At 59.5% G+C, this 26441-nt stretch overlaps 2 protein-coding genes across 3 annotated transcripts in view; one reads left to right on the top strand and one right to left on the bottom strand.

Annotated features, from left to right (window-relative positions):
- The window catches only part of GBX1 (gastrulation brain homeobox 1), a gene marked incomplete at its 5' end in the record, with an annotated part of 16325 nt that extends 8318 nt beyond the window's left edge, over window positions 1–8007 (top strand). The window contains one exon of the mRNA XM_011377576.2: window positions 7344–8007. Within this exon, the coding sequence (XP_011375878.1) occupies window positions 7344–7894 (551 nt within the window). The remainder of the gene's footprint in view (window positions 1–7343) is intronic.
- Window positions 8008–9688: 1681 nt separating this feature from the next.
- AGAP3 (ArfGAP with GTPase domain, ankyrin repeat and PH domain 3) overlaps window positions 9689–26441 on the bottom strand; it is a 26912-nt gene continuing 10159 nt past the window's right edge. Inside the window, exons 9-17 of one of the 2 annotated variants that reach the window (XM_011377551.2) lie at window positions 24546–24650; window positions 19075–19243; window positions 15544–15642; window positions 13660–13797; window positions 11901–12055; window positions 11730–11820; window positions 11415–11637; window positions 10518–10773; window positions 9689–10381 (exon numbers count right to left, since the gene is read on the bottom strand). In XM_011377551.2, coding sequence (XP_011375853.1) covers window positions 10175–10381; window positions 10518–10773; window positions 11415–11637; window positions 11730–11820; window positions 11901–12055; window positions 13660–13797; window positions 15544–15642; window positions 19075–19243; window positions 24546–24650 — 1443 coding nt within the window. In that variant the 3' untranslated portion in view covers window positions 9689–10174. The remainder of the gene's footprint in view (window positions 10382–10517; window positions 10774–11414; window positions 11638–11729; window positions 11821–11900; window positions 12056–13659; window positions 13798–15543; window positions 15643–19074; window positions 19244–24545; window positions 24651–26441) is intronic. The other variant, XM_011377552.2, reaches the window with a different exon arrangement.

The raw sequence follows: 26441 nt of genomic DNA, 5'->3' as shown, positions 1-26441 counted from the left end.
GATTAGTGACACTCTCTGTACTGATAAGGACAGATATTTCTGGGAGTAATAGAAATAGCACTGTATTCTGAGAACTGTTCGTATGGGGAATGGCAGGAGAGAGCATCGTATGACTCTAATAAGGGTAGATTTCAGATTTTGTCTCTGGCTCTCTCGCCCTCCGTTCAGTCACCCTGTCTCCCATTTGGCATCCTCTGTCGATCCCAAGGCTGCCCGAAGCCCTTCTGCCGTGTCCCTCATGGGGCCTGTTCTTCCTTTCTCTCCACTAAAAAAAAATACCTCTCCTTTCTTCTTCATCAAAATTCCTGCTCCCTCTTACTGATCTCAATTTGTTAAAAGCAAAGCCATTGGGTTAAAATAATTCACACTCACATGGGTTAAGGAGATTTTTAAAAGTCTGAATGAATTTCAAACCGATGGAATTTTAAGTGGCGTTATGAATAATTTCAGGTAACGTGGGAAAAATATTTTGGACGGGAGGCTGTGGGAGCGAGGTGGAGAGGCTTACTTTCCCTGGAGGCCTGCGGTCACTGGCGCTCCCAGTTACAGACTGTACGTAGCCAGAACTCTGTGACTTGCTAGCGACCGTAGCTCATCTCTTTCTTTAAGCTAAAATGAGAGTTGTCGATTCACATGACGGTGAGGTGCAGGAACGCAAACTGTGTTGTTAGTTCTTTTTTTCTTGCTGTCAGCCTGGCTCCTCATTCTCTCCTTAAGAGAGGCTGGAGGAGGCGGGGGGCCACCAGCATAAGCAGCTCTAAAATTGTATAACCCCAGGTGGGGACCCCAGTGGGTTCTAGCACGTTTGAAATCCTAGGATGGCTGACTAACTAGCTTGAGTCAGGTCCCCTGAAAGAAAGACAGGATGTCAAGGTTGGTCAGATCCAGGCCCCATGCTTACCTGGTCATGAAGGTGGAGAAACAGGCTCGCCAGGCCCGCTGCACTGGGTAGAGATGAGAAGCAGTGCCCAAAGGGACGGGTGCTGGGCAGGCAAAAACCATCCCCCAATTGGCATCTAACTCAACCAAAAAGAATGAAAAGAACCCGCCTTTCACTCCCTCTCAGTGTTAGGGAGGAAAGCCTCCCGGGGGGAGGCCAGGGAGCTCTGCCAGGAGGAAGGTGGAGAGAAGGAGGCAGCGGGAGTTCGCCGTTCCTCCACGGAGCCGAGTCCTGCACAGGCCAGAGCTGTACCTGGGCGATGAGAGAGGCGGTTGCGAACTCAAAGCTGGAGAAGATTGGGATTTTTGAAACAAAGCTGTTTCCATAGTTTGGCAACATTATTTTTTAAACGTGAAAACACATTTCTAAGTAAAGAGTGTTGACTGGTAAAAGTACATCGTATGAACCAATAATGACGGGAGAAAAGTACAAGAAAGATCTGATGGGGATTTTGTTTTGAGAAATAAGGAGAGAAAGAGCCTATTAAAGGACAAAGGTGAAATTTGGTAAACGAGGCCTCTCCTACGGCCGTTTAAAAATTCTCTGAGAACGTTAAGGGAAGACGTCGATGCTTAGGCTAGAGCTCTGTGGTGATAAGTGATGAGGTCTAAACTAAAACTGGATTTCATAGGAAGGTTATTTATCCGATGAGGCATCTGGGGAGAGGACTCGTACTTCCGGTGGGAGGGGAAGAGAAGATGTTTTATTGGGAAGAGTAAAGGAGCGTCGACTGGAGATTTAAGAGCCCGAGGTTCTGGACATGGCTCTGTCCCTAGCTGTGTGACTTAGGAAAATCATTTACCCTGTCTGAAACATGGCGGTTTTCTGCGCCATGACCCAGGCCCACCATCCCTGGTGACCACAGCTGTGGGTCCCCCTTCCAGATGGCAGGAGCCTGGTGCCGCTGATTCTTTCCACTGGACAATTACCGGCCATGGCTTTTCTGGCCCTTGATTCCTGCTTCCACCTGAGAATAAGGTTACCAACCTCCCGTTACTGCTGCTGACAGGTCTGCTCCACGTGAGTGTTGTGCCAAGCTACAGGTCGTCCGGGGTGCTCTCGGCAGTGGCAATGTAGTGTGCCGGGAGGGGAGCTCCGGGCACGGAGTGGCGGGGACATTGTCCTAACTCATCAGGAAGGTGGCAGTGAGGTAGAGAAGGGTCTCAGGGCGATCCAGAGTAGAGAATGCTGAAGTCATGAGAAGAGGAGAGAGAGAGAGAAAATGTATTTTCCTCACTGTATCGAAAATTGTAGGAAGGCGTAATAGCATAATTGGGGGCATGAAATGAATGAGGATCAGTTAAAAACAAATTGAAAGCGAGTCAGTTGCTGTAAATGATAGGACAAAGCACTGTCTTTGAAGAGAACAGTAATAATTCCGTACTGGGCATGATGCTGAGGTAAGGAGTTAGGAATGAGGGGGGCGGCCAGGGTTTCTTCCCACGTTTTGACGCACTCCCCACCCCCACTTCTGTATTCAGGAAGCCGAGTAGTCGCCCTGATCGGGGGGGATCAGGGAAATTCGGTCCTGACAGCGACCGGGGACTGTGAGGGTCGTCGTTTCTGAAGCAGAGGGAAGAGAAGTCGGAACTGAGTGTAATGGGGGGCGGGGGGGGGACTTGTCTGCAGTGGGTCGTAAAGACTGTTGACTTTTTGTGAGCTGGAGCAGAGCAGGGACAAGGAGCAGCACAGGCTCTGTGACTCCCGTGGCTGGCATCCGAAACGGTTCTCCACTCCTTGGGCGGTTTTCTGCGCCATGACCCAGGCCCACCGTCCCCGGTGACCCATAGCTGTGGGTCCCCCTTCCAGCCTGGTGCCGTTGATTCTTTCCACTGGACAATTACCGGCCATGGCTTTTCTGGCCCTTGATTCCTTCTCCAGCCTGAGCGCCCATTACCAGGATGGGGGTCTCTGTGTCTCCGGAGGGCTCCATGCGGGCGAGTCCCCGGGGCCTGAGCACTGCTCTGGGAGGGGGTCGATGCTCCAGCGTGGACTTCACAAGGAATTGTGGTTCAGACTTTGTGATTTCTGGTTCTCGGGATAACAGCGTCCACTGGGAGAATTCACAGCGAATGTTCCCTAGTGACCAACCTGCCCCACGAGTATTCCCTCTGGACAGACCCCAAACCTTTTTCACAGACTCTAGACTTACCTGTATAGGGAACAAGTTGAAAACTCAATATACTCTTCTATTTCCAGTAACAACGTTTTCGTACACAAAGGACAGAACCTTTCGATTCGGCTTACCTGCTTAGCACGGTCAAATAATTTCCAATTTAAAATTTTCCTTTTGCTGAAATGATTCTCTTCAGAATCATTTCCCATGTAAAATTTTCAATGAAGTCTCGTTTTGTCGATCAAGTTTCTTTGTTGTTGTCGTTCATATCAACCACTTAGAGCATCTGCAGTTAGAAATTTACTTTTATGGACTTTATATCTATCAAATCCAATTATTCTAAATCCAATTTTGCAAATAGAAATTTTATCGAAAAGGTTGCTTCTGTCCATTTTTAGTCAATGATACGTTTTTCTAGGTAGGTGCAATTTAAAATTTTTGTTCGATCATATTTACCATTAATATCCATTATAAATCAGATAAAAGAAAATAGTTTGCGTTGACATTTTTAGCTAATTCATGAGAAAGTCGTTTCAGGATCGCCGCTCTGTAAAGGTTCGGGCTGCTGTATCGCGCGTCTGATCCTGACTCCGCTCCCGTCGCTTTGGGTGGAGCAGGGAGTAAATGGCAGGGCCAAAATGTTTTATTTTACTCCAAGCGCATCACTGTTTGGGTTTAAAAGCCGGGTGGGGGGAGGACATTTAAAAAAAAAAACTTTCTGGTCTTTTTTCCCCCGATTTTTTGTTCTCTCTCTCCCTTCTCTAAACTTTTTAGCCCTTTCGGTTTCTCTGACTCATCATCCAACTCGGCCACGTGTCTACCTACTTCGGCCTCGCGTGGCTCCTCCGCCTGCTTCCCCTTCCTCGCCCCTCCCCAGTCTCACTCACCGTCCCAGACTCTCCCGTGGCTGTTTTTTTTCCCCCTCTGGGGTGCTTTCTATGCTCCACCCTCATCTCCTTCCACGAGTTGCTTATCAGAGTCCCCGATGTCACCATCATAAAGGCTCGGGGAGAAACCCGTGCCCCTGCCAGCTCGGCATCCCACTGGGATCAAGTCACCAAGAGGGGTTGTGAACCTGTGCTTCTTGTTTGGCTTCAAAAGCAGCGCCGAGGGCGGCCGGCCTAAGCGAGCGTGATTTTATGGAATCTGTCTGAAGACAGAGGATGGATGAGGTGCTCTCAGGAGAGCCCTGCCAGATCAAGGGACCTGGGAACCTCATTTCAGTCATCATCAGTTTAGATTTATTGGACACCTCTTGGGTCCTCGGAGCTGTGCTAAATGATTTCATCCTTCAAGCCCTAAAATCTAGCTTCTGCCTTTTTAGCAGGTGTTTAAAATACTATAATATTGGGCTGGGTTTTTACAAGATTTTGTTGTTTTCACTGTTATTATTTATCACAAACCATGTTTTAAAAATTAAAAGTGAGAAGATTTAGCAACATCGGAGAGTGTCCATTTCTTTTAGTATAAAGTCCTATAGATTTCCACTAATGAGCTCCTCTCCAGCTACCGTGGGATCAGAAGGCAGACTGGAAAGTGGGTTGGATGATGTTCATGGAGAGAATGTCTCACGGGCACTGGAGCTGGGATGGGGTGGGGGTCTGGGGGGATATCTGAGGAGAGGCTTAGAAAAGGAAGGACAGAGATGGAGAGAGAGAGCAAGCTCCGGAATAGTTTCTTTCATTTAGTCAGCAAATGTTTACTGAGCGCTTTTTCTGTGCAGGTAATTTTTCAGATGCCGAAGATACAGCAGTAAAAAAAAAAGCAAAAGTATATTAAAAATCCCTACCCTTTGTGGAGTTTATATTCTAATAGAGAAAGCCAATAAAATAAATGACTGAAGTTGGTGACACATACTACAGGAACAAATAAAGCAGAGGCAGGACTATCGGGAGTTTTAATTTTAAAAGAGTGATAAGGGAAGGACCTAAGGACATAGGGCGTGAGCCAGTGCAATTCTCTAGGTGAAGAGCATGGAGTATTCCAGAGAGAGGGGCCCGGAGGAGGCGGGAGCGAGAAGCAGGGAAAGCAGCTTGGAGGATGTCCACGAGCCAGGGGAGAGACGCCGGTGACCCGGACTAGTCCGATGCAGAGGGAGTAGTGGGGAGAAGTCAGAGTCTGGGTACATTTTAAAGGCAGCGGTACTGCCGGGACTTGCTGGTGGACGGGGCGGGGGTCAGGAGAGCGAAGGTTTGGTTTAAACGACAGGCGGGACGGATTACCGTGGACATGAGTACGGGTGGGAAGGGCTGGCTTGGGGAAAAGGTCACGCGCTGAGCTGGGGACATGTCGCGGAAAATAGTGTGGGGACGAGCCCTTCACGAAATGGAGGAAACCGAGGATGTGAATCTTGCAGGAAAGAAGATGGATCTGGCTGGGGGGGAGAGGGGAGAAAGCGTGGGGTGATGAGGTGGGGACCGTGAGGAGCACGTCACCAAACACAGCACCCGAAGCTGGGGTGGTCTGTAAGGAGAGCGTGCCGGCTCCTTGCCCGCGAAAAGCAGGGAGCCAGGGCAGCGTCAGAGGCCGGAGGAGCCCGGACCGCGGCTTTCGAGAAGGCCGGATAAAGAATGAAGCGGGGGCAGAAGCGCCTTCGAGGTGTGGAGAAGCTGGCCGAGGCGGGCCATCTGGATGTGGGCCGAGAATCCCGGCCTCTGGAGGAGAAGGTGTAGATGGCATCGGTGAGGGGAAGGGGACAACTCTGGAGTGGGGAACGGCGTTGACGGTTAGCGGGCTGGTCCTGGAGGCCCTGAGAAGTTCTTGCTGGCAGACATGCAGATGCGGAGGGCTTCGTGAAGAATGGCAGCCCAGCTCCGGGTGCGGAGAGGCGTTCTAGCCGCACGGACGTGGTGCCTTTTCTCGTAGAGTGTTTCAGCGTCCCAGAGTTATCGAGGTATCGTACTTGGGCGTAGTCTGAGCCTCCGGGCGTGGGACACCGGGTGGGCAGAGGTGCGCTCCCACATCTGTGAAGTCCTACCCGCCTTCACAGTGGGCTCCCTCGGTAAGGAGCTGGCCATTCAGGGCGCGGATTATCCATCTTCTCTTTCTCGGTTGGTTGGTTTTCTTTTGACTTTTTGTTGTTTCGCTGCTAGTTGGTCCTTTGGGCAGAAAATAAGGGATTTTGTAAAACTCAAACACTGAAAACATTTGTAATGCATAATTTGCAGTCCAGGCAAATACATCAGCGGATAAGAACAAAACCAACGGTCGAATTAAACTTTAGAATTACGTATGGGTTAGAATATTTATATGGCTGTGATTACAAATAATCAGTACCCTACTAAATGAGTCAAATTTTCTTTCTTTCCATCTATATTTTCCCTTGCGGCATTTCTATTTCTCATATTCCCTCCATGTTCCTCAAGATTCTGAACTTGAGCGGAAAGCAGCTGTTCGTGCTGCTCAGCCGCCTTGACTCGGAGAGGCAAGGTGGGAAAGCGGTGGCGTCATTTTCAACGAGAAGGCGCGACAGGGCTTCGTGGGGCTTTGGAAGTGGGGAAAAGTCTGGCCGCTGATGAGGCGGCACGTGGCTGGCTGTGCTGCTTAAGGAGAGTCGGGAAGGGGGTGCAGTCAGGAAACCTCCTGACTCTCGGGTCCTTGGATAACGTTTCTTGGGCCGGATTTTGGGGGTTCGGGTGAGGATGGGGACTCGGATGACCCTAAAGTTTCCATCTGGAAGTGAGATTCTAAGATTCTGAATCTAAGGAAGAGAGGAGGAGGGAGACGCGAGAGGCCAACACCCAGCTCTTCCCACCGGGCTGGAGGAGGGTCCCCAGGGAAATGACAAAGGCCGACATCTCCCTCCGTCTCCCTCTGTCCCGCAGAAGTAGATGCTCCTACGTTGCTCGCTCCTGCCTGCAGAAACCGAAAGGGTCCTAAGTCAGGTCCCACGCCGCTTCGTTCTGGGACCTGAGGCCGTGTGGCCTGGGCTTGGAGAAAGCTGGGAAGGTCGTGGGTAGGCAGAGTGAGGTGAGGGTGGTGGCCGCGTTGAGGGGACACAGTTCTGGGACCTATCTTCCTTTGATAGACGCTTACTGCCTGCCTCACTTTGCCATAGTGAAATCTGTGCTGGTTAATACCTTTCTTCCTATTTCTTTGTCTTCCCTGAACCCCTTCCCCACCCCTCACCTGGATGTGCCATCCCTGTCCCCCCTCCCGTCCCCCCTCACCCCCTCCACGTGCGTACTTCTTCCCGCCATCCTCCGGCCATGGTTCCGTGCGCCTCCTCCAACCCGTCTGCCTTTCCCTGCTTCTCCGTCCCTGTCGGTCTGTCTTCGCTGCCCACAGAGGGGAAGGTGTACAGCTCAGATGAGGAGAAGCTGGAGGCAGCCGCGAGAGACCCTGCAGGCAGCGAACAGGAGGAGGAGGGCTCGGGCGGTGACAGCGAGGACGATGGTTTCCTGGACAGTTCTGGAGGGGGCCCGGGGGTTCTCCTGGGACCCAAACCGAAGCTAAAGGGAAGCCTGGGGACTGGAGCTGAGGAGGCGGTCCCGCTGGCAGCGGGAGTCACAGCTCCTGGGGGCAAAAGCAGACGGCGCCGCACAGCGTTTACCAGTGAGCAGCTTCTGGAATTGGAGAAGGAGTTTCACTGCAAGAAATACCTGAGCTTGACCGAGCGCTCGCAGATCGCTCACGCCCTCAAGCTCAGCGAGGTGCAGGTCAAGATCTGGTTTCAGAATCGAAGGGCCAAGTGGAAGCGCATCAAAGCTGGCAACGTGAGCAGCCGATCGGGAGAGCCCGTAAGGAACCCCAAGATTGTCGTGCCCATACCTGTGCACGTCAACAGGTTTGCTGTTCGGAGCCAGCACCAGCAAATGGAACAGGGGGCCCGGCCCTGAAGGGCTCCCGAGGACTCGGGGAGACAAAGCATCCGCTCCTGAGCCTGCTGAGATGGGGCTCGGGTTCCGTGGACCAGAGGGGCAACCACTGTGATCCTGCCCTGGGGTGCAGGCGCTTGGCCCCGAGGCGAAGGGGACGTGGGTTGTCCGTGCCCCGGGGCTGCTGGGCCTGAGGTGGACTCCCGGGGAGGGTGGGTTCTGGACCGCCTAGGGCCTGACGGGTTCCTGGACTCACTCCTTACGAGTGGGAGGAATCCTGGGCGAGGCCCAGCCAAGCTGATCACAGCTCCTTATTTATTTTGTGTAAAGTTTGTACATACGGATCTGTCTGCCTCTGTCTGTCTGTCTGCACCCTGACGGGGGCGTGGGAAGGCCATTTCCTCGATCCTCAGCCAGTTTGGTTCTATTTTACTGCCCCAGATTGGGTATCATCTTGCCCGTCTATAAGGACAAGGACATGCAAAGAAATGGAACTGTCACTAGCCTCCTTAGAAACGTCCACGCACACCATCCTCTCCCGTGTAAACTACCTGCACGTCTGTCCTCCTCCTCCCTGGGGACCGGCCCGTGCACCTCCAGACATGACCCTGTCACCGCGCTTCCTTACCCACTGAACGGGCCAGCGTCCTCTGGGAGAGTCACAGGCTTCAGGACAGAGGGTCACTCCCTTTTGTATCGTGAGGGGAAACAAAGTCCTTGGCCTTGTCTAGATGGCGTCTGCCCAACTACCTAACTAGGCAGAGCTTATCAGTCCCATTAGTGACTCGGGCAGGCCGGGGGCTCCCCCTCGACCCCTGGGACCGCATTTCTCTAGGTAGGGGACACAGTAGCTTAGTCCATCTCTGCCACTTTCTGGTCCCCCGGACACGAGGGCCTGCGTTGGATGACCCACGTCCAGTTCTGTCTCTCGTGGCATTAATTATGGTCTCTTTCTTCCCATCACAGCATTTACAAAACTCGGCTACCAAATCCTCTTCTGTTATAGAGCGAGATTGGTTGAGAAGCCCACTGCAAGGTGGATGAGGCAGGAAAGAATCCTTGATGGTTCTGGAAGGGTATGTACTGTGGGGGGAGCCACAGAGATAGGAACGTGAGGCTTTGGGTTGGAATCCTATGAGCAAATTGAGGACCAGCATGAGTGGGCGAAGTTAGGGACCCTAACTCAGCAAGGTCTTGTCCTTTAAGAACAGGTGGTGTCCCCTGGGTCTTCTTTCTAGAATAAGTAAGCGACAGAGGGAAAAGCGGGGGTGCTGGATTCTGCCACAGCTTGGCAAGCTGATGGGAGTCGCGGTGACTCTCCTGCCATCAGTGACCGGCCTCCTCCCCGTCCCTCGAGGGCAGAGCCCAGGCGTGAGTCCCGAGCGGAGGACCGCCCTAGTGAGTGCTCCCCCTGCGGCGGCCTCAGGACTCCGCTGGCCCAGCCTGGCCGCCGTGAGCGTCCCCCTGTGCACCCGGCCATGTGGGCTGCTCCCGGGCTCTCAGGAGGGGACGATGCTGACGCCCTCCCCTTGGGTGAGCTCTGGCCAGGGCCAGGCATGGCGGGAGGTTACTGGACAGAACTCTGATGAAAGCAAGGAGACTAGCTGGAAAGGTCTGGGGGGTGGAGGGGCATGAGCGGGGAAGCAGCTTCCAGAGCTCTGGATCTTCCCATCGGGGTTCACTGCCAGTGCTGCTGAGACTGGACTCCACCCCTGGCAAGAGAAGGCGAAAGGCACAGGGGTCTGGGGGAGACGCCGGGGCCTCAGACTCGGAGGGGAGGGGATCCTAGTGCAAAGCAGATGGAGAAGGCGGAAACCAGGCCGCACACACAGTCCGGTTTATTGGCTCATCATACACGCACACCAGTATGTACACAAACATAAATATTCCGATGTACACATTTACACGGGACTCGCAGATGGCCCTCTGGCCTCACCAGCAGCCCCCACCCTGGGCCCTCGCGGGCTCCACCTCAGGGTGAAGGTTTGCAGGGGGCTGGCACTAGAGGGCGGGAGTCCAGAGGAGGGAGAGGTCCTGCTCCCCTCTCCTCGTAGGCACCTCCAAAGGGTCCTGTCCCTTCTCAACGGCACCACAGGACAGGAGGCGCAACGCCACGCGCTCTGCTGCGGCCCAGGTCCCAGACGCCGCCTCTGATCGGCTCCGCCACTGAGCTCTGCTCCTCTCTGACCTTCTCCTCTCTTTGCTTTCTGCCTGTCCCGGCTTCTCAGTCCATCTGCCCCAGTGCCTTTAGGGAGGAGGGTCCCCAGGCTACGGAGTCCGGCCGGCCCCTCCGCCTGGGCCTTACAGGAGGCTGGGGCTTCGGTGCAGCTCAGCAGAGGCGTTGCTGCCGTTGGCGGGCTCTCTGTTGGGGGTGGGTGCTAAGCCACAGCCCTCCCCAGGGCAGCCGTGCTGGATCAAGATGTCTGCGCACTCCTGGCTGCCGGCCCGGCGAGCATAGGCCAGGGGAGTCAGGCCCCGGGCGTCCCGGCTCCTCACGTCCACCCCGTACTGCAAAAGCAAGCACATTTTCACAATGGGCATGACACGGCCGGAAAGGCGGGTTCTTGGGGAGAAAAAGGAGAGGTGGCTTTCGAAGGACATCGGGGCAGGTCAGGAGTCAGCGAGGCGGGAGCCCGCGACTCACCCAGATGAGCAGCTGCGTGAAGACCACGTTGGCCATGGCGCTGGAGAGGTGCAGGGCCGTCCGCCCGTCCCCATCCCCGTAGGTCTCGTTCACCTCCTCCTTGGACCCGTGTGCCAGGAGCATCACCAGCAGCCGCAGGTCGTCCTCCACCACGGCCCGCAGCAGCTGCTGCCCCAGCGGCACGTCCGAGCTGGGCAGCGGCGCCAGGAAGAGCTTCTGCTCGTACTTGGCCCGTATCCAGCGCTCCTTCTCCTCCCTGCAACCACAGGGCCATCAGGGCATGAGCCGAGGGAGGGTCAGGGAGGGTGGTCAGGAAGTGACATAAACACCCCAAAGAGGAACGAGGAGGAAACAGAGTCAGGGCAAAGAGAAGCCTAAGAAACCGCGGGCGCACAGAGAGGCAGTGGGCGACGCGAAGGGTGTGCAAACGGCCAGAGGAACGGTGCCGGGAGCCCCTGGGGCAGCGGGGACGTGGGGGCGGAGGGCAGGCCGGTTCCACGCAGGGCTCCAGGGGCAGCTTATCTGGCCCTGCTGGACAAAGCGGCCGGGAGCCTGCACCGGGGCCCACGGCTAACCTATCTACCAGCCATTCTCCCCATCACAGAGCTCGAGCTCGGGCCTTCGCACCACCGGGCAGATAGGGCCCTGCGCATGCGCCTCCTCGGGGCCCCCTGACCCCGCTGATAAGGACTGAGAAAGGGCCTGTTGTTGTGAGGCGCCTGAGTGACAGGCAGAGGGGGAGGGGAACCCCAAGAGGCCAACTGCCAAGCAGAGCGAAGGCCGGTTTTAACCCTTCCAACACTGTGGCAGCCACTCGGCACCGTCCCCAGCCTTCCCCACGCAGGAGCGCTGCTGTCCCCTCTCTGCCTGGCCAGCCTCGAGGTCCCATGCATTTACCTGCAGGCATCCGGCCCTGGCTTCGCGTAGCCATCCAGGGCCCCCTCCCAGACACTGTTGGCCAGGGCATTGCCCATCGCTGTCATGACAGCCAGCAGCTCAGGCGGCCAGTCATCGAGGTCAAGGGAACGGACCCGGGACAGGTGAGCCCCCAGATGGCGGTGGGTCCCCGAACATTCGATGCACATGAGGGCGCCCAGGTTCAGGCTGGCCCAGTCTGGATCTAAGCGAGGAGAAGCAGCACGATGAAGCCTCTTGTTGGGCTTTCTCCGTCACCCCCAACCCTGGCTCCGCCAGCCCGGCCCTCGCACTTACTGGGGGCGTCACAGTCGATACAGAAGCTGTTGCCACGAACGGTGCGGACGGCCTGCACGGCCAGCGCTGTATTCTGGTTCCCCAGTCGAGTCTGCCATGGTGGGAGAGACGGGGCAGCCGGTCAACATGAGGCCGCCTCGGGTCCCACCCCGCTCGGGCCTCCATGCCCACCTTGTCCTTGGCGCTGCGGCAGCCCTGCAGGCTGGCGAGGATCTGGGCCTGCACGCTCTGTACCCACAGCTCCCGCTCCTCCGCCGTCGAGGCCTCGAAGTGCCACGTCTGCCCGGTGAGGGACACCACCACAAATTCAAACGACTCCTCTGCCTCTGTGAGGGACGGGAGCGTTCACCACCAGCACGGGGGGCGCCTTGTGGGAGTGCGCACCCAGAGACACGCGCGCCACTGCCACGACTCCGCTCACCCCCCGCTGTCCTGACACTCAGCCTCTCCTAACCACCTGTGGAGCCCAGGTGGAAAAGATGGGGGCGCGAGGTTCTGGCGCCGCTGGCACTGCCAGGGATGCGTCTGGGGATCAGGGAGGGGCGCTTCCTGGAGAAAGAAGAGCTGAGTTTCTGGAGGATGCGATGGGGTGCTCGGAGGCAGTGCTGGAAGGGTGTGGGGGAAGGCGGGCGCGGGCACCATCCGTACATGTCAGCTGCAGCCGCCTCATTTTGCAGCTCATTAAACCCAATATTCCTGACGGCGTCAGCGCGGGGCTCCTGGGAGCCGCGCCCCTCCCCCACCACCCTGGCACAGACAGGCAGGAAGGGCAAGTGGATGGGGAAAGGAAAGGTTTTCTCCCCGAACTAGGATGTGTCAGCAGACAGGCACCTGAGGACATCTGCCGTGACGAGCAATGTGGGCTGCACTGTGACCCCAAGCAATGTGGCCAAGCTGTGCTCCCCCAGGCCCCCAGCAGACAGCCGCATGAATCTCATTCCCAATGGTCACCGCCCCACAGGTGAACGGTTCCTAACGAGCAGTGTGCACGTGTCGTGGGGGCTGGAGTGACAGCTCAGGTACCTGTGGGAGGCCCAAGGGGGAGCCAGAGGCAAAGGCCAGGGCTGCACGCTGCGCCCAGGGCAGCCTCTTGCCTCTACGGCGCTGACAGCCCCTCTCTGAGGGCACCCTAACGGATCTGCCTTCCCGGAAGAAGAAAGCTGGCCCCTTCCTCTCCCCAGGCTCCACCATTCCACCTCGCCTTGCCTTCAACTCAGCCCTCAAAGTACATCGTCTCTTTGACTTGGGGCTCAGTTCCCTGGGACAGGTGGACCCCAAGCCAAGAACACTAAGCATCACCGTATCACAGGTTGGCTGGGAAAGGCGGCTCTTTCCCACAGAGGTAGCCTCTGCTCACCTGCCCACACCCCTAACTCTGACAATCAGAGCAGACACGAGAAACTGGGCATCAATAAATCACTTATTTGGGAGTGGAGACTCCAACTACTGAACAAAGGGACGTTCTGAAGAAACTTCCAAGATAACTTCCAAGATAACCAGACAAGCATCGCTAGGATGGATGAAGGATTATGCACAAGGGCCTATCGAAAACGAGGAGCTGGAATCCCGCAGCCTGCGGACGACGAAGAGGACTCGGCCTATCGGCGCACACGTATTAAGCACCTAGTATGTGCCCGGCACTTGTTAAACTCCATGGGTGATACAAGAGAACAGAAAACAGGTGTTGCCTTCCCCGAGTCTCGGGAGAGCCTTTACCTTCTGCAATAAAAGCGGCTCATGTTTTAACAGGAAGGGTTTAAGTCAGGCAGGAGAAAGCTTTCCTAAGATACTCGGTCTGGATCGCATAACAAAGTTGTGGAACTACTTTTACTGGGAATTATTAGAAAGTGCTTAATCTAGTACAGAAAAGAAGTGTTACTTGTGGGGCACTAATCCCAAGTCCCACTGCCCACCTCCTGGTCCCCCTAACCTTCGGCAGCACTGCTGGGGCCATCTGGTCGGGGGGTCCCGGTGCTCTTTTTCCTCCGGTGCTTCTTCCGGTTGGAGTGGGGAGATGGGGGAGGCTCCAGCTTGGGGCTGGAACTGAGCACCTCAGCCGGGCCACTGGCTGGGGAGGGGAGAGTTGGAGAAGTGTGGGCGGAAGGGCGGGGGGGGGGGCAGCGCGCAAGTCCTGTCTAGGCCCGGGGGCTGCACCCCGAAGTAGGCTGGGCCACCCGGGAGAGCCAGCCTTACACCCTCTGTCCCCGGGAGCCGGAGCGGCCTGCCCAGCCGGTGGCCTCAGCCCCGGTGGAGGAGGAGGTGGGGGGCAGCGGGTGCAGGAGTCGGGCAGAGCAGGATAAAGGCGAGGAGGAGACGTTGGCTCTGCAGCCTGGAGGGGTGGAAGGCGGCCCGGGGAACTCACAGGGAGCTGAAGCCCCAGCAGCTCCGCACCAAATTTATCCTCAATCACACTCCCCGCTCCTCACAATTAATAGCAGAATTAGAAACAATCAGGGAGCTGCCTAATTACTGTCAATTAGAGCGCACTAATCAAGCTCCGTCTCCCACACCCCGCCCGGCGCTCACCACTAAATGTCAAACTTCATTAGAGGCAGACACGCTCCCTCCCTCCCTGCCTTCCACCTTCCAGACTCAACAGAGGGGCCGCACCAAGGCCGGCCCGGCCCTGGGGACGGCGGCCCAGGAAGGGCCCTAGCTCCCCGTCCCGGGCCCTGCACACTCGCTGTCCCCAGGGGGCTTGGACCTGGGTCAGGAGCCGGGTGGATTCCCTGTGCTGGGAGGGCCCAGCGCCCGGTGCTGATGGGGGACAGCCGTCTAGGGGTGCGGTGGGCCAGGAACACCTGGGAAAGGTCTTTGGGAGGCAAATCGGGCAGCCCAGTTCCTGCGTCTCAGGCCTGGCGCTCCTCCCAGCCCGCGGGGAGCCATGCGAGGTCTGGGGTGCCCACAGCCCACCCCCTGGGACCCTGGGGTCTCCTCTGTCTCACACCCTCACTGAGGGAGAGGGCAGAGCTGCTCCCATTTCCCTTTCAGCCTCGGGCCAGTGATGGGATGTGCGACAGGAGGGTCGGGAGAAAGGAGCGGGGCAGGCGGCCTGGGCGTGTGTAGTGCTCGGCGTGGGCGTGTGTAGGTGCTCGGCGTGGGCGTGTGTGTAGGTGCTCGGCGTGGGCGTGTGTAGGTGCTCGGCGTGGGCGTGTGTGCAGGTTCTCGCTAGACACAGGAGGAAGGGATGAGAAGGAAGAGTTGAGATGCGAACAAGGTCCAAATACGGACAAAGGGGTAAGAAAATGAAGACGGGCCAAGGGAAGGGGGTGGCGTGGGAGAGAGAAGGTAGTTTTCAGCCTCCGAAACAGGTGGGCCTCAGCCTGTCCTTGGGTGGCAGGCAGGAACACCCCCTTTCCGGACTACGCCGTGGGTCCCGTGTGCAGGGGACCCTCCCCCACCCCTGCAGGCAAGGTGCCGCCCTCAGCACGTGGTTAAAGCCCCCGGCCTCCGACCTCCCTCCTCAGCCCCGCTCCCCTGCACCCCCCCGCGGCGAGGCTGATGAGCTGGCTGCGCAGGGGGCTGATGGGGATGTCGGAGCAGCCACCAGCGCCGCCTGGGGACAGCGGCGGGCGGGCGGAGAAGCTGCAGAGGGAGAGTCTCTGGCGTCAGCCACGGGCAAGGGCCTGGGAGAGCCAAGGGAGAGGTGGGCAGGGAGCACACGGGGAGGCTGGGGAGGCTGAGAGCCTCTGCTCCTTTCCCAGGGGGCTCCACTGGGCCCCTCCCCGGGGCCTGGGCACCATGCCATCACAGCGCCTCGGCCGCAAATGCCGCACGGCTGCCGTCCTCTGTCCCTTCATGGGGTCCTGCGTACCTGGGGACAGGGCAGAGGCCTCACTCCACTGGTCGGCACTGGAGACGGAGCAGGAGCGCTGGCCAGCCCAGGCTGGGTTGCTGGCCGAGTGGGGGGCACCTGGGGAGGGGGGAAGGGTCAGACTGCGGGGAAGGCTGGGGTAGGGTATGCAGAGGCTTTCCTGAAAATAGGGCTGTGGGCGGAGCTTGAGAAATCGCTACAGGAGGCTGCCCAGAAATGAGGGGGTGCTGGGCCACAGGGCCAGGGCCAGGCTGGCTGGAGGACCAGGGGCCTCGCACTCGCCCTGCGCGCCTCAGGGGGCAGCCGGTGCCACTGCACGTCCCTCCTCTCCGTGAGCGCAAAGGTGCACACCTCTGTCCCCTGCCTGGCATCCAGGAGCCGGACATGTGTGTGTGTGTGGGGGGGGTGGAGTACTACCCCCCCCACACACACACACAGCAGGGCCCCTCCTCCAGCCAGTGTCCTCAGCCCGCTTCCCCTCCTGATCAGAGGTCTGGACCCTGTATTCTAGTCCACATATGCCACTTGCTCTGCCTCGGCTCTGCTGCCATTCTGACGGGAAATAAGTGTATCAAATTCAAGTAATTACGTCTAATTAGTATTAGTAATTACCCTGTTGGGCTGGAGAAAATTAATCTTCGTTTCTCATCAGGAAAGAGTGGCGGAGCCGAGGGGAACCGAAGGCTCCAGGAGTGCCCAGGCCGGGCGGCGGGGCCGCGGGCACCCCTGAACCCTCCAACCCTCCTGCCTCCGCCCAGGTCACTTGTGGAGACATCGTGGGTCCAGCCACGGGCCACGCTCTCACCTTAGTCCCCCCAAGACGGGGAGGCCGAGGCCAGACGGCAGTGGCTGTGGGAGGTCTGGGGAGGGCTGGGCCCTACTGCGGTGTCGGCACGCAAAGCGGAGGACCTGGCCGGGTGTTGGAGGTTAGTGAGGAGGCAGAGATGGCCAGCGAGCCGGACAGAGCAAGCGGCACGCAAGGCCTCAGACAAGCCCTGCAGACAGGCGGGTTGAGTTTTTGGAAGCCTAGAGATGGGAAGCTGTGAGCTGAAGACACCAGGACCTAAAGGAACAGGCCAGACATCCCCAATGCTCTGGGGACAAGACGACGTGGACAGGTGCAGGGCAGTGTGTTTCTCTTGTATTTGTCTAACACCCAAGGCAGGACCAGGCACACAGTAGGTGCTTATTAACATGCGCGTGGCGCTGAGCCTACAGCCAGTCTATGCTGGTCCAGCCGCCCGAAGGCAACGAGCTGCCGCCTCCTCCCCGCTCCGGCCCCACAGGTCCCTGCAAACATAACCTTTCCGGGGGTCGGGAAACCTTCCAGGGGAGCAAGTCAGCCCCCAACCTCTCAAACGCCTCGCCTCTCCCCAACTCCTGCTTCCAGGTCTCACTCCCCCTCACCCCTGCCGACCCGAGATCACAGGCCCGACTTCCTCCCCAAGCCCCCCAACCCAAACCCCAAGGGAGGAAAAGTGCTCTCCCTTTTCTTTGTTAATTCTCCCCTCATTACGCCTGCAACCCCACAATCAGTGTGCACTGTAATTGTCGAATTTGATGCTAATGATTAATGAATTAAACATGGAGCCATCAATTAGTCCTCGGAGGATAATTCTGCATAAAGCAGCGGATAATGTAATTACAGTAACAAAGATAATGAGATGTTAACATCGCCCGGTGAGCAGGAGACATGTGTGAGTGTGCACGAGGTCGGTGTCGGCGTGTGCGGAGCGGACTGGGCTTCGGTAAACGCCCGTCCATGTGTTGTGGCGGCGACGGTCTGGGGTGAGCGTGCTGCGTCTGCTCCCAGGCGAAGGCCGTCAGGGCCCGGGAACGTGACTGGACGTGTCTTAGTTTCCTTCCCTTTGGGGTCTGAGCCCAGCTTTCCCCGTAGGGCACTCACACGTCCTCCTCCTCCAGGACGAGGTGAGGAACCCCCACCAGGCTAGAGGCCGCCACTTGCTGTCTGTGAGCAGCTCTGGGGAGCCCTTGGGGCCTTGGCTGGTCCCCAGCGCCCTGCACTGCATGCCAGCACTGTCCCAGAGCACTGGGGTCTGCGCACGGCCCCCACCTTCGCCATGGAGCCAGGCCGCTCCCCAGCGCGCCCCCAGGAGGCTGTGGGCACCCCTCCCTGATGGGTGCCAGTCTTTCTTGCCTCGGCTCCCTTCGTCCACACAGCTCTCCCTCAGGCCTTCTTCCTGAGCCCAGGGTGGCTGAGGGGACAGGACACAGCTTTTCGAGGCAGGCACACTTAGGTTTAAACCGCAGCTCGACCACTTGCTGTGGGGTTTTGCAGACAAGTCAGTAACCCTCTCAGCCCTCGTTCCTCATCCATAAAATGGGGCGACGATCTCAACTCCACAGAGCTGGGGAACAGGCCCTGATGCGCGCACATCTCCTGTACATGCCACTCTGCGGATGTCAGTGTCCCCTGCCTCTGCCAGTGCCCCCCGCCCAACACACGCCCCAGGGCCACTGCCGAGGGCACGGGGCCCCCTTCTCAAACAGGAGCACACGCAGGAGGCTGTCGCCGCCCACCTTCCTCAGCCCTGAGCTTCTCTGTGCAGGTCTGTCCCATCCACTCCAGGGACTCAGTGCCCCAGCCCTGTCCCTTGAATGTCCAGCAGAAGCACCGCTGCATCTCCACAGCGGCACACCTCTGCTGCTGAGCGCTAACCGCCGGGGCGGGGACATAGTGGCAGCCCCTAGGAGGGGACAACGGTGTCCTGAGCAGCCGTTTCTGGGCCAGAGAAAAACACGATCCAATTACTGAGGATGACATCAGGGGTCCTGAGGTCTTGGGAACAAGGGTCCAGAAGCCAAGGGGACTGGGCACAGGAGGAACAGCCTCCGAAGAAATATGTGGCTGAGAAGCTAGAGAGGCCAGAGCCGGGGCCAGGAGGGAGCACAGCGCCTGTCACTCGAACCCACAGTCCCACCTGGGAGGTAAGAACTGGCTGAAGAGCTGCCCACCTCAAGCTCACTCTCTCGGGCTCTGGCTCCTCCTCCCAGACGCTGGGCACACGGCCGCATCGGCGGGGCCTCCGACGTCTCCCTAAACTCGGTCCTCTCCGAGCAGAGACCCCACTGCTCACTGCAGACTGAGGGCGTCTGCCAGGTGGACCCCAGGCAGCTCTGCCCGCTTCCAGCCCCCTCCCTTCCCACATGGCAAGCTGGCTGAGAGGCTGGCCATGCACGTCAAGGGTCCTGTCCCCACCGTCACTTTCCTGGCTCCAGGTGGGCCCAGGACCACCGATGCCATTGTCAGCACGAGGCCCTCTGGCCCCGTTCCGCTCTCCAGACCCCGTGCCGGGCTGGCCCTGTAATTCCGCCAGGGCGGCATTTTGGCAAATGCGTGCGGCTGAGCCGCACGTGCAGCAGGATGCCGCTGGCGAGCGCGTCTGCAGCCCTTAGGACCGGCCCAGCGACGAAGCCCCTTCCCGCCTCCCTGGGCCCCAGAGCAGCGCTCCCCACTCTTCCAAAGAGGCAGAGCTCCCCACGTGCCCCCCGCCGCGGCAGCCACCTCACCTGTGCCCCCACCCAGCTGGGTGTTACTCCGCTCCAAGGCCAGCCCGTTGGCCCGGGGGCTGGTGCCCGGGGCTGTGGTGGGCGTGGCGCGGGGCAGGCGCTTGCCTGGCACCTTCACTGTTGTCCGCAGCAGATCGATCTCCTTGCCGTGGACGTTCTGCATGTAGTCCTAAGGACAGACGGATTCGTTAGGACAGGTCACTCCCGGGCAGCACTTGTTTCTGGCACTGGCCCTCTCCCCGCTATGCTGCCTGGGGTGGCGTAAGGAGGGCGAGCTCAAGTTCACAGAGCAGGACTGCGAGGCCCAGAGAACCTCCCCGAGTCTGGATCACGCCCAGACCTCCGGGCTGTCACACGCGGCTCCGGGGACTCAGGAGGGGGCAGAGTTGTCAGAGGAGAGAAGGGTCTGGGGCCGAGAGCTGAGGCTCGGGCCTCCTTTGGGGAAGATGGCTCAGGAGGCAACACGAAGGAGGCCGAGTACTGGACCAAGACGGAATTCAGGGAGAGAGGCCCATGTGGCCGAGGAGAGGAACTGACAGACTCCACGGGATGCGGACGACGGGGCTCCCGGGCTCTGGGCGGCTGCACGGAGCTCCGCGGCCCTGTTTTCAGAAGCTCCCGCTGCCACGTGGGGGCATCGAGAATGTTCATGGCCTGGAACAGCCTCTGGTCCTTAGAACAACACCTGGCAGCGTCTGCCGGGCAGTGACAGGGGCGCCCCCCATCCTTCTTGCTGTCGGGGATTATGAGACAGGCCCCGGCTTTGCAGATACCAGGGAGTATCTGCTCTCCCGTAGTGACAGTGACCATGATCACCGGCCCACCCCCTGCCTGTCCGGGTGCCCGGTGGTCCCTGCACTGCAGCCGTGTCTCTAGTTGACGTGACCTCAGTCTCCACGCCACCCGGAAGCGGGGAGTCACTATGCCCACTCTCCAGGTGGAGAAACCGAGGCTGACAGAGATCACGCTCATCAAGCCTGGCTTTTCCGACTCGCAAGGCTGCGCGCCGCAGGCCGACTTCCTCCCACCCCGTTGCTAGTCAGTACCCGCAGGGCCCGGAGGTGGAGCAGTGGGGGACCCAGAGCAGGAGCCGCTCAGTGCTTTGACCCCACCGTTCTCACTGCTGCTGCCTCAGCTTGGGCACCCCACCCCACCCCGCCCCGCCCCGCCCCGCCCGGGAGTCCCCCAGGGCAGAAGACAGTGGTGGTAGCGAGGACACTTGGCACAGAATCCCACGGACTAGACTCCTCTGGGACGTTTTACATCCGGAGAGCACCCCTGAGTGACATGGTGTGGTCTCACATGCAGGCTCCGTGTCCTCGGAGGCTTCCTACCTTACCCGCTTTGGGGCGTCAGGCTTCTCGTCACCCAGCCAGGGGAGGAGCAGCCCCCAAAGAGTGTGTCCAAGGAGGACGCCCCTTCCCTGCAGCCCAGGCTGTGTTCACGCCCTCCTGCCACCACCCAGTCCTGTGACGGGTGGCACTGGGTGCCTGGCCTCAGGCACACCCTCCTGTAAGGGTGTCTGCTTCGTGGGTCAGAACCGCAGAGCAGTGTCACCAAGATCACTGAGCACGCAGTCTCTGCCCCCGGGAACACCCCTACCCTACTGAGCCCTGCTGGGCCTGTCCCCAGCCCTGAGCCTCACCACGGTGGCTGGGAAGGAAAGACACCCAGCGACCTGTTTCCCGCTCTCCCGGTGCCCACTGTCCCTTCTCCAGCAAACTGGGCCCGCCTCGCCCAGTCACCGGTGGCCCTCTGGTCCTGCCTGCTTTCAGCCCAGCATCCAGTATGTGACTTCACTACCTCAGCCCTCCCGACTCCAAGCCCCGACATCCCACTGACTCGGCATCTGCATATACTTGCCCCCAGTCCCTGCGCATACCCACCCTGGGTCCCTGCGTATACTCGTCCTGGGTCCTTGGGCATACCCATCCTGGGTCCCTGCATACTTGTCCTGAGTCCTGCACACACAACCCCATGTTGGATCGCCTGCTTCAGACGACTGTCAACAGCTGGCTGGGCCAAAGCCACAGATGCAGTCCCTCTCCTGGGGGAGGAGGAGGAGCTTAGGCTGCTCTAGTTCACAAGGAGGTCACAGCAGCTCCACCAGTTTTCAGGCCCCACAACAGAGCAGGGAGGCCCAGGCGGGGACGTGGCGCAGGAAGCTGGCCCTACGCCAACGATAAGAGCCACGCGGAGGAACTCTGTTCAGGGTCAAGAGGCCAGACAGCGACGGCAGGGGAGAGGACCCGCCCCATCGGCGTCTCTGGCCACGCGGACAGGCAGGCGCTCTCCGCTTGGTGTCCTGTGCCACAGCGGCTCCAGGGCCGAGCCGAGACAAGGAGCCTGGCCCCAAGGAGAGAGACAGGGAGCTTGAGGAGCAGCAGTGGGGACTGGAGCGTCAGGCGCAGAGCGGCAGCGTTTCCCTCCGTCAGCAGAACGGGGAGCTCGGCGTTGGCAGTGGTGGCGGCTTCAGGAGAGCGGTCACCGCGGCTGCCTTTATTACCCACCATCAAACAGCAATTTCTTCCCCAGCCTCCTCGCTAATTACCCAGCCAGCGTTCTCATCTCGTTTTATTACTGGAATTAACAACGAGTTCAGAGCGTGGAAAGCTATTAAGATGTGTGATTAAGCCACATTCAATTAGTTTCTACAAACAATTTAATTGATGTTGCAGATAGAATTAACAGAAGGTGATTGTGTGAATGGCTCCGCTGGCTGCAAAATGGGGGTGGCTGTGGCGGGCTCTCTTGGGCCAGGCGAGGATCAGCGCGTGGCCTGCCCGCCGGCCCGGCCCTGCAGCCCGAGCGGCCTCCACGTGCAGGTGAGTCACCGGCACTGCTGCCCTCGGGTCTCAGACAAGAGTGGTCCCCAGGAGGGGCTGCGCCAAGAGCTCTGTGCGTGCCGCTGGGGCTCCCCAGGGTCCTCCCCGTGCGGGGCGCCCCTCTAGGGCGGCTCGCAGGGAGGCCGGTGCCTGCTCGCTGCTGGCCACCAGGCTTGCTCAGGTCGGAAAACACGGCAAAGGGGAGACAGGAGCCGGAAGCCAGAGGCACGAGTGCAGTGGCCCATCGCGGGAGGGAACCAAGAAGCCCCAGGGGTGGTGGGAGCGAGGCGGCCTCCGCCAGGGGCAAACTCGGGCCGCGTGGGCGCGGTGGCCCTCAGCCACCCTCGGCTCGGCCTTCACGCGCATCCCCACGCAGCTCTGAATCGGATTCGTGGCTTCTGAGCGAGAAGAAGTGCCTACAGGGCGTGATGCGCCACCTGCACGTGCCGGTTCCTCCTGGTGCCCCGTGTGGGGCGAGGACATGCATTTTGACCCTGAAGCCAAAGGGCAGCTGGTGACGAGGTGACAGACGGGGAGCCTGGGCTCTCTAGAGTTGCTCGCTGAAGCTCTTCATAGGGTCTTGCAGCCAGCAGACCAAGGGCCGGCCCGGCTGGGGCCTGGCACACCGGCCAGCAGAACCACCTGCCTCTGAGGCTCACCTTGTGAGGCCAGGAGCCTCGGCCACTGTGCTGCTGTCCCAGGCCCTCAGACACACTAAGCTACACACGGTCTGACAAGCGTGGTGCTGGAGGGGCTCCGGGGAGCTCAGACACCCGGCCCGGCCCGGCCCACCTCCTTATGCAACAGTAAGTCTGGGTGACGCCTGCCCCGATGCGAACTCTCCAGAGACTTTCTCAGCCAGCCCCGAGGGGAGGTGCTCTTGGAATGTGCGGAAAAATCTGGATAATGCTTAAGAGTCAAAGTCATGGGCCCAAGGCTCAGCTCCGACACTGCCTGGGTGACTCTGACGATCCAGCAAAGCCCGCCGCCTCGGCCCTGCCGTCTGCCAAGTAGTGGAAAAGCAGCTCTCCCCCGGTCTTTGCCCGCCCTTCCTGCACCCAAGCCAACCCCGCTGCCGCCACTCCCCTCGCCCTGGGCTTCCTCAACTATCCGGGGCCTGGGGACAAGCAGAGGGGACAGAGTGCAGCGCCCGGCGAGGGCAGCAGAGAGCAGAAGGAGCAGATAAGAAGGCAACAAAGGCGAAAGGCAAAGGCCCCCCCCACACAGGTGGGGGAACCTGGATGCTTCAGACGGGGCAGTTCCCGGCCCAGCTGGCGAGACGGTGCCTAAGCAGAGGGCACACATGTCCTGCCGGGGGCAGGGGACAACCAGCCGGGCCAGGAGGCGCCAGTGTGGCCCCACCTCTGCGCACGGCGGCCCCTCGGCCCCTCTCAGCCGGGAACTTCTGCGGTTCTGCCGTCTCGAGCACGGAGACCCCGTCTCGCAGGCTGACCCCCGACTTCCTAAGACACCTGTGCCTCGGTGGCACTGCTTGTCCTAGTAACCCTGCTGCCCCTCACGGTGTCATCGACTCGGCAGCGGGACTAGGTCTGAGTGTGAGAAGGAGAGGATGGCGCCGAGGAGCCTTTGTACTAAATATCCCACGTCACCCAGGTGTGAGCCCTCCTCCCTCCGCGCCCCCATACCCTGTGGAGTAAGGGAGGCTAGAGCGGACAGTCTAACCAGTGCTGTCCCCTGGGCCAGGGGAAGGGCTGATGCCCGAGGGATAGCCATGGGCCAGGCTGGGCTCTGGCGGGACCGGGAAGGGACCACTGCCTGCCCTCGGCAGGGCTGTCCACCCAGTGTTCTCAGGACGCGGTTCCGGCCAGCACCGCGAACCGCACGCCTCTGGGCTGAGCCTCCCTGACGCCTGGTACGGACTCGCAGGCAGGCAAGGGACCCTCTGAGGCAGGCCCTGGGCCTCTGGACCGGGGGTGGGGCCGGCCCGCGTGCTGTGCTCGAGGGGCTTCACAGGAGAACTCATTAGCCCCACAGTGGGGTGGTGACAGAGATGGATTCTCGTGACAGCTGTGTGCTGGAGACACGCGGTGAGGGGCGGGTGAGGAAGGGAGGGTGGGGGAGCTGCTCTCCAGTCACTGCCACCCCCCACCCCGGCCACGGGCCACACACCTTTCAGACCTCTCTATGCTCGGGCAACGCCACCCCACGCTATTCCTCCCAAGGTGGCCTGGACGAGGCCCCCGCCGTCCTCCACGGCCTAGCCTGACTCCATCGCGCTCTCCATCGTCCCAGGCCCGAGGGTCCCCCGCCGGTGTGGCTCCCTGAAAACAACTAGCTGGCAACATCGGCACCCCAACTTCAGCCATTCTGTGCGAACGGGCCCAAATCAGCTCTTAAACTGACTAGAACGTAAGCTGCAGCCCACTGCTCACAGCGGCCGAGCCAAGCTGGCCATCCCCGGGGACTTCCCTCAGACGGGCTCAGCCCACAGCTCAGAGCCGCAGTGTATGCGTTCGGCCCGGGCCCACGGCCTTGGGGCTGGGCAGTTCCCAAGCTACCCAAGTGAGATCCTTGCTCAACTCAAGGGAACGTCCATTTGAACTCACTAAGGTCCTGGAGCCAGGCTGCCACACACTGTCCCTGTCCCTCTGCCCCGGCCCCCCAGGGCCGGCCTCACAGACTCACGTGCAGGCTGGGGTGGTAGGTGAGCAGCCCGTTGTCGCAGAGGGTCACATACTTCTTCTTCCACTCCTTGTTCAGGGACTTGCCACTCCGCTTGAGCAGGATGCCCTGAGGACAGAGACCAGATCAGAGGCAGGCGCCGGCCCCCAGGGGCCACTTCTCCAGGAGGGGGCCCTCCCTCCGGGGGCTGCGGAGCCATGTCAGTGACAGGAGGTGGGGTGCAGATGGCACAGGGGTGGTCGTGCCCGGGCCTCGCCAGGGCCACAGAGACCTCAGGGAGACCCTGGCTTTCTACCCTCCGTGCTGGCCCCAGAATAGGGCGGAAAATCCCCAAACCATCCCCAGAATGCCCGACTCCCCCAAGGCAGGCAGAGGGGACACCCAGCCATCGAGCCCAGCACCCGGACTTCCCGTGAGCAGGTGAGGCGCTCCGAGTGCAGAGGTGACGTGGAGGACGGTAAGAGCTCGTGAGAGCCGGGACTTGTGTTTCATTCACTGACACACTCAGCACTGTGACAACGCCCGGGGCACAGCAGACAGCCAGGAAACGTCTTGTGCGTGGGCTGGGGAGAAGCCAGCCAAGACTGTGGGGCTGTCAGAGATGCTGAGCATGGGGCCATACCCCAGGACGGCCTTTGCTGCCCGCCTCCAAGGACAACCCCCGAAGACACCCCCACCTGCCTCTGGTCTCCACCTGCAACAACAGTCTGCACGAGACTGAGTGGGGACGGGAGCCGGCATGGGGAGAGAACAGGACGGCCACGAATGCACACCAGCGGCAGAGTCCCCAGGACCAGCATCGCCCCGTGGGGCCCTCCTCCCAAACTCAGGGGAGCCGAGAAGAGGCCGTGCTCCCCGAAGACGCCTGGACAAAATTCCCACAGGGGGACAGCCACGCAGGGCCACAGACTGGGGCCAAGCAGGGACGAGACAGGGTCAGCGCTGGCTGGGGGAGCAGGGAAACACCCCGAGTCCACCCCAACCGGTGTCAGAAAGGAGGAGCAGAGGGAAAGATAGAGACAGAGAAAGGCAGAGAAATGGCCCTGGGCCAGATGCTCCCTTAGGAAAGGAGGGCCCAGGCCTAAGGTGAGCAGGAAAGTTAGGGCTGAGAGATTCAGGTGTGATGATCCTGCTGGGATGTGAAATCTATGAAACAGAATAAACGAACAAACAAAAGCAAACTCGCAGAGAACGGATGGTCACTGGATGGGAGGGGCGTTGGGGGCCGGGTGAAAAAGGTGAAGAGATTGAGAAGTACAAGTTGGCAGTGAGAATAACAGCCACACGGCGGTGAAGCCAGCACAGGGAGCAGTTGGCAGTACCTCAGTGCTAGGTGGGGATCAGATTTATTGGGGGATCGCGTCGCAAACAGTTACGTAAACAGCGAACACAACGCCGCACACTTAAAACTAATAAAACATTGAATGCGAAGTGTAACCGAAAAGTAAACTTTAAAAAAGAGACGGCGTGGGAAAGCGGGCAGTTTCTCTGGCAGCAGCCGTGGTTCGGAGGCCCGAGGGTGGGGCTCGCCCCAATCCCATCCACCCTGCCCTGAGTGCTGCCCAACACAGAGACAGGGCGCTGGCCCAGAGGAGGTGAGCGAACAGCTGACCTGGGTTTCCTGCCCGGTCTCCCCGGGAGGGCTAGGTGGAGGTTAGGGCCCTATATTCCAGCCCTCCGCCCCCACTTTTCCAGGGCTAGTTCGCATCCTTGCTAGCCCTCCTTTCTCCCCACGTGGGACCAGAGGTGGAGCGCAGGCCTTCTGAGGACATGTCCTGCTTCCTGGTCCCCAGCCAGCCTGGGAGACCCTCTGCTCACAGGGAGCTTCTGAACACACCTGGTGTTACTGGTACGGTCACGGCAGGGTGGCTGGGACACTTGGCCTATGAAGGCCTGGGC

Source organism: Pteropus vampyrus, unplaced genomic scaffold, assembly GCF_000151845.1.
Source record: "Pteropus vampyrus isolate Shadow unplaced genomic scaffold, Pvam_2.0 Scaffold316, whole genome shotgun sequence".
In the NCBI taxonomy this organism is placed as follows: Eukaryota; Metazoa; Chordata; class Mammalia; order Chiroptera; family Pteropodidae; genus Pteropus; species Pteropus vampyrus.
Note: the sequence above shows the minus strand (reverse complement) of the source record. Positions and strands in the feature narration are given on the sequence as shown.